At 34.8% G+C, this 6,662-nt stretch overlaps 1 protein-coding gene across 4 annotated transcripts in view; it reads left to right on the plus strand.

Annotated features, from left to right (window-relative positions):
• Positions 1-5,641, plus strand: part of IDE (insulin degrading enzyme) — an 89,717-nt gene extending 84,076 nt beyond the window's left edge. For all 4 annotated transcript variants that reach the window (XM_045023292.1, XM_045023293.1, XM_045023294.1 and 1 more), the window contains 3 exons: positions 785-857; positions 2,141-2,208; positions 2,826-5,641. In XM_045023292.1, the coding sequence (XP_044879227.1) occupies positions 785-857; positions 2,141-2,208; positions 2,826-2,921 (237 nt within the window). In that variant the 3' untranslated portion in view covers positions 2,922-5,641. The remainder of the gene's footprint in view (positions 1-784; positions 858-2,140; positions 2,209-2,825) is intronic.
• Positions 5,642-6,662: the final 1,021 nt, after the last annotated feature.

Below are 6,662 nucleotides of genomic sequence, written 5' to 3' on the forward strand. Positions count from 1 at the left end.
TGTCTCTCTAATATACTGGGACCAACACAGCTACAATTACACTACACACATCAGTTAGTTAAACACACAGAGACCTGTTAAAAATCAAAGACAGCAAATAAAAAAATTACTAAGAGATTTCTTTAACAGATGGTTAATAAGTGATAACCTATGTGATTATCCCAGGTGCCAGTATTCGTGGAATCCTACTCCATCCAGTTGGAGTAGATTTCTTTCTATCCATTTTAATGTTTGTACTAATACACAGTGCATGATTATCCAGTTGTCCCAAGATGCTGGAGGGGACACTAGAAACATTTACATAGTTAGGTGAGCTGGTCCCAACTGACTTTGACATCTATGCTCAGGGTTGATGTGCTTCCCCAAGGCTGCTGGGCTCTGCCATTACAGCTCTGTAGAAACTTTGTAGGACCAAAGATCTAGTGTGTAATCCTGATTCCATAGAAATCAGTAGCAAAATTCCCATTGATTTCCGTGGAGCCAGCATTTCACCCCTAGTTCCTTGGGGCTTCTGAACTTCACAAGAGTGAATCTCTCATGCAGCTCTATTCTGAAATCATTAAGAGCTGTAAAGGACTGGAACTTTGGTTAAATTCCCAGGGACAAGCCCAACATGGGTTCAAAGAACCAAAATTTGACTAAACTTTAATTACCACTAAAGTTGCACATTAAATGGTTGTCATCCCTTTGTAATATGTAGACAACATAGGGCTTCCTTTCCTGATTGCAGCTAGCTGTCACTTAGATTCTGTTGTGGAATAACTGACCTTGCTGCTTTCTGCAGGAGATGTTGGCAGTAGATGCTCCCAGGAGACACAAGGTATCCGTACACGTCCTTGCAAGGGAAATGGATTCCTGTAAGTATTGTATTGCATAGTTTTTTTTTAATTTATTCCTGTTCAAGTCAGACAATACAGCAGTGTGTTGTGCAGTACAAGTACAATGGACTATGAAACCAAATTCTGGAAAGGAGGTTTGTCTTCTTGGAGGAAGGTATTTTCACCCAGGTATTTTCCACAAGGATATTTAAAAATAGTTCATTTGAGGGAAATTCAGATAGTTGTGGGTTTCCAGCCACAATAAAGATGATGAGCCTGTCATTCCTTCACCCATTCTGAAGTGTCTGGCTATGTTAAAATGGTATGTCCTAAAATGTACAGCTTCTATTTTTAATAACAAGACACTAAAAAGAACCTGCAAACACTATATACCTATTTGGTATGTCCATGTAGAAATGGAATAGACTGTTCTGATCAAGAGCAAAATGTCAGTCTGTTGTTGGGGCATTTCTGAAGAAAGAAATATATAATTGGTAATATGAAACATTGTTCTATACTTGAAATACACATACTAATAATTTTATTTAGATTTTATTTCCAATTAATTAACTAATCAATTGGAAAACAGACTGAGTTGTCATTTATTATTAACTATCCTGTTCCTCTCTAGAGTTAAAATGTAAAAAATAAAAAATGGTTTCAGTAATTATCTGCAAGATTGATGACGAATTTTCCATGACATTTTGTGCAAAATCGTTTGTCAGTTTGCATCAGGTTGTGTGTGTGTTGTGACACTGAGGCTCTAAGATAACTTTCCCATCTCTAACTTCCATGACTGACTGACTGATTTTTCATTAAGTTCTTTTAGCTGATAATAAAATGCATGAGTAGGAAGAACATAAATATGCTTTTAAAATGTATAAATAAATTAGAGTGGTCTGCCACCTTTTTCCAAGGGAGTAATAGTTGTAGGATGTTGGTAGCCCCTGGAAAATATATAGGGAACACAGACGTATGATTGTTGTAACTGGCCATGAGATGTTATCCTTGCTTCACACAAATTCAGTCAATGGTATATGTAGCTATCAATTAAATACTGATTCTTCTAGAAGGTGATTAGAAGTAGCATTGACTAGTGTTCACAAAGTCTTTTATTTAAAAACCCTCTTAACTATTTATTGATCCGGGATATTTAAGAATATAAATTAGTTGTTGGGTTCTGCTAAGCAAAAACTACAGGAAGGGATCTTGACATTCATAAACTGTACTTTTAGCTATTTGTCTAGCTTTTAAGAAGTAGTTTCTTTGAGAAGATATTTTAGAAGCTGCAGTCTTTCTAAGTTAATTTTGTTTTTTAATAGGTCCTGTTGTTGGAGAATTTCCAAGCCAAAATGACGTAAATCTGGCACCAGCACCCCCTTTGCCACAGGTAAAAAAAAAAAAATCTGGATACTAAAAATTATTTGATAGTATAGAAAAATGGGCATTGAGTGAGGGTACAGACAATTTGAAATCCTGCCTGTGATATTATCATTACAAATTGAGGTTCAGGCTCACAACTGTCTCAGAGCTTCTACTTCTTTACAAACATGTTCCCTGCTTCTGTATGTGTGGATTTTATACTGTGTTTTGAAACAGAAGAGGAAACTTCTGCTTTATGCTGGGCTTTCCAGTTGCCCTTGTCCCTATTAATCCATCGTAGAAGCAGTAGATGGAAGTGGGTAATTGTATGCTGAGCACCTATGCTATAGAAAAAATGTATTATAAATAAAATCTGAAATAATTTAGAATAAATCTGAAAGTTCTGATTGGGTTCAAAGCTTAAAAGCCATTTTATTAGGTTGCGAGTGTAATAGTAACACTGATATATTTTTGAGGAACTGATGATAATCTGATATTTCAGGGCAAAAGAGAGCAAATAGGATTTGTGCGTATATGGATAGAACAGTTAAGTGATAAAATCTGAAAGTGAGCAATTTCTCATGTTTTATTTGATACTGAGCAAAGGTTTTTTGTTTTTGTTTTTTCAAATAAACTTCTCTGCAGCCTGATGTGATTCAAAATATGACAGAGTTCAAACGCAGTCTACCACTCTTTCCGTTGGTGAAACCACATGTCAATGTCATGGCTTCAAAACTGTGAAGAATCCCAATGGATGAAGAAATGCAAAGGGATCAATTTCAAGGGGTTTCATTATGAACAAACATCTTAAAGATTATTAGGATAAACAATCCTGTCCATTCTGAGAGTCCCTGATTCACTCTTGGTTCATTCATCATTAATGGTGTGATAGGGATACAGAGAATTAGAAAATTAGTTGTAGTCATGTGTCATTTATATTACAAAACAACTGTTGAAAACCAAAATCAACCAGAATATTAAAGGCTCTTGTAGATGCAGTACATTTTTAAAATAGTATATCCCTTAAAATTTTCATTTTGATAACGGAATTTGAGGAAGCCTCCAGACCAAATTGATCTTGCTTAAAATATCCATGTTATTCTTGTAAAAGGCCATTGAAAATAGCTCTATAATAATTTTTTCAGGAAAAAAAGTATTAAGCCTTTTTGGTGGGAGGGAGGAGCAAAACTTTTCATAAAAAGGAAGCTTTGACATTTTTTGAAGGATAAAGTGTTGAATGATACCTTTTTTTAATTGATCCTCAATGCAATCAACTTGTTTTCTATTTAAGAGTTAAGTAGATCAGTGGAAAAGAGGAAATTTTGCAACAAAATAATAAACAAGGGAGTTGTCTTTAACAGAAGAAGAGTAATTCAATATATTGGCATGGTTTTAATCTTTATATACAAATTTGGGAACATTTTATATTCAAACTAGTAAAATGCTGGAAACACTTGGGTAGTCCATCTTATTTTTGTGAGTGCTCTGCTTGTCTCTTGATTCTTAATACCTCATTCAATTTCTCAGGGTTGCTCTGAGTTGTTTCCTTCTGGTTGAATAATAAATTTTTATTTTATTTTTAAATTGATATCACTTTTGTTTCCAGTTCATAAACTGGATGAGGTCACCAATGTTTTTTTGCCCAGTATATTGTTATATTAGGTCTCTATCCAGCAAAACACTTAAAAATGTGCATAACTATAAGCATGTGCATAAGTGCTTTACTAGATCACAGCCTCAGTTTTTGACATAAGCACAGATCAAGTCAAGTTTGGCCCCATGAATGCATCAATTGAGTTTCCCGAATAAGGCTACATGGCTTAGATGCTCAGTCTTCACACTCTTTTTTCTGTCATTCAAAACAAAACAGTAGCACAACACTCTAGTTAATTCCGGTTATATCACAAGATCAGCACAGAAACACAGTAGCCACATGTATAATTCATAATTTTAATTCATAAAGAAAATACCAGAATAATATATAATGAATCCAATTCTTCACCCTTTACTGAGCTTAGTGACTTCATTGGTGGTTCTGCCTCAGTAAAGAAGGCAGGATTAGGCCAAAAGATACAAAAAGGATTTTTAAAAGAGTTATTTTTAGTCTTAAAATATTTTGTTACATTACTAAACTATCTTGCCTTTTGAATGTGTATAATTTACTGTACATATTTAGGCAGGGCAGGATATGCTAATCACTGAAAACTTAAGGACCTAATCATGTAAACACTTATTATCAGGCATAGCACTTAATACCATAAATACCACTGACATCTTTGAGACTTTGCCCACTATTAACAGAACCTGAACCTTTGGCATATAGTTAAATACATGTGTAGCTTTACTCACATGAGTAGTCCCATTAGCCCTTTGAGGCTAATGGGGACTACTCACATGAATAAAGCAAAACATTGACTTCAGTGGGATTACTCACATGCGTAACATTACATGCATGCTTAAGTGTTTACAGAATCATGGCCTGAGTTTATATTTATCCAAGAAATGCTGCTTTAATTGAATAAATATTATCAACTTAAATGCTGTTAAAAGGTTTACAGCATAAATTGTTTACAAAGAATAATTTTGAAAATGTGCTGTTTCCATGTGATGTTTACTTGTTCAGTGAAGGCCAATAGCATTTCTCTCTAGTGTGAAGGAAAAAATATAAATACACTATAGGAAAAAAATGAAATGCTGCTACATTTTATTCTTTACCATATTCTTCATGAATGTTTCACACATTATGGTTTTCTTTGCCCATAATGCATTTTTTTTGTTTATAATTTCCTTTTGTTAAGATTATTTGTATTATAGGTATTAAAAATAAATGTTGACTGCAAACTATACAAATTATCTATTTTGGGATTTAGTATTTAAATGTAGCACTCTTATGGTGAAAAGAAATGAAACAGCCTCTATTTTGTATAAAAAAAATATAATTAAAGTGATGTGAACTCAGATTTTAACAATTTATATATATATATGACTCCCCCCGCCCACACATCTATACATACAAATTGGAGTGATGTTATATTTAACACAGTACCACAAATCATTTTTTCCAGAAAAGAACATTTAGTCTTTTTAAGTTCTGGAGTGAAAGTGGGAACTCATGTGGCATGTCAGCAACTTTTAATTGCTTTTAAGTGTTCTCCAGCATTTTACAGTTTCTGAGTTTGTTATAGCAGTACAGTTTAACTCAGGCATATTAATGGATTCATTTGAATGGATCCAAAGCTGCAGTGTCTACAAGCAATAACAGACTACCTAGAATACACTGTAATTCAGTTTCAGTGCTTGTTAAATTAAGTTTCTGTAACAAACCATAAATGATTAGATTGCAGTAATTTTTGCAAGTGCTATTTTGAGCAGTTGATGTGTAATTGGGTGCATGCGACACAGCCAGAATGACAGAGTGCTAGAGTTACCCTGTTTACAATAAACAATCTGATTTAATCGTTGGAGTTCTTCATTTGTTTTGTTCTGTTCTGGTAATGTTTCTATCAGCTGAAGTGTTGGTTTTTTCGACAGCATTGATCGTAAAGTAGTGCTGACTAGACTGGCCGTGATTGCTTTTGGGTGCTTCCAATTCATTTCTGCTAGGGAAGTGCCAGAGGGCAGTGCTGCATGTTGCATAAATAACCTGATGGCTTCCCTACACAAATATTAGAAGATTTTTTTAATATATAGAATTTATATCTAGGTGGATGTCTCTCTATTTTTTTTTAAAGTAATTATAAAAGAGAATTTTAAAATTACTAAATCTTGAACTGGCAATCTTGGAGCAGCCTATTAGACCATCACTGTGGTTTGATAGTGTTATACTTGGGTAGCTTATCTCTGGTAGCTATTGTGGTCATTTTATCTTTTTTTTACATGTATAAAGTAAAATACCTGTTACTAGGGTTAGAGATCAGTGAGGTTACTGCTGGAACTATAAATGGTGAGAGTTCTGAGTGCAAAGACGTAGTGTCAGCCTCCTCTTTTGCTGCCCCTGCCGGTGGGGGACTCCTAGAGAAAAACGTCTTTTAGGTTGCAAGGAGAAACAGTCTGAAGGGTGAGAGCTGGTATTGGGAAGAAGGATTAGAAGAACTTGAAGTGGGGTTACAGGATTGTCATTAGTGGGGAGGAGGATGCCAAAAAGATTTGACTTTCGAGAAATGAACTCTGAAGACCACTCATTCACCCAAGATCCACCTAGTCAGTATCCTGTCTCAGACAATGGCCATCACCAGATGTCTCAGAGGGAGGTGCAAAAGCTCTGCCAGAAGGCAGAGGTGAAATAATCTGCCTCCCCAACATTAGGTCTTATCCTGATCTCTAATGATTAGAGATTGGCTAAATCCTGAAACATTAGGTTTAAATTTCTCTTCGCAAAATGTATTGTTAATTATAAGTCTGGATATTCTTGATATCCACAAAAGTGTCCAGTTTTTCTGAATCTTGTTAAGTTCTTGGCCTGAAAGATTTCCTGTGGCAACG

Source organism: Mauremys mutica, chromosome 7 (genome assembly GCF_020497125.1).
Source record: "Mauremys mutica isolate MM-2020 ecotype Southern chromosome 7, ASM2049712v1, whole genome shotgun sequence".
In the NCBI taxonomy this organism is placed as follows: domain Eukaryota; kingdom Metazoa; phylum Chordata; order Testudines; family Geoemydidae; genus Mauremys; species Mauremys mutica.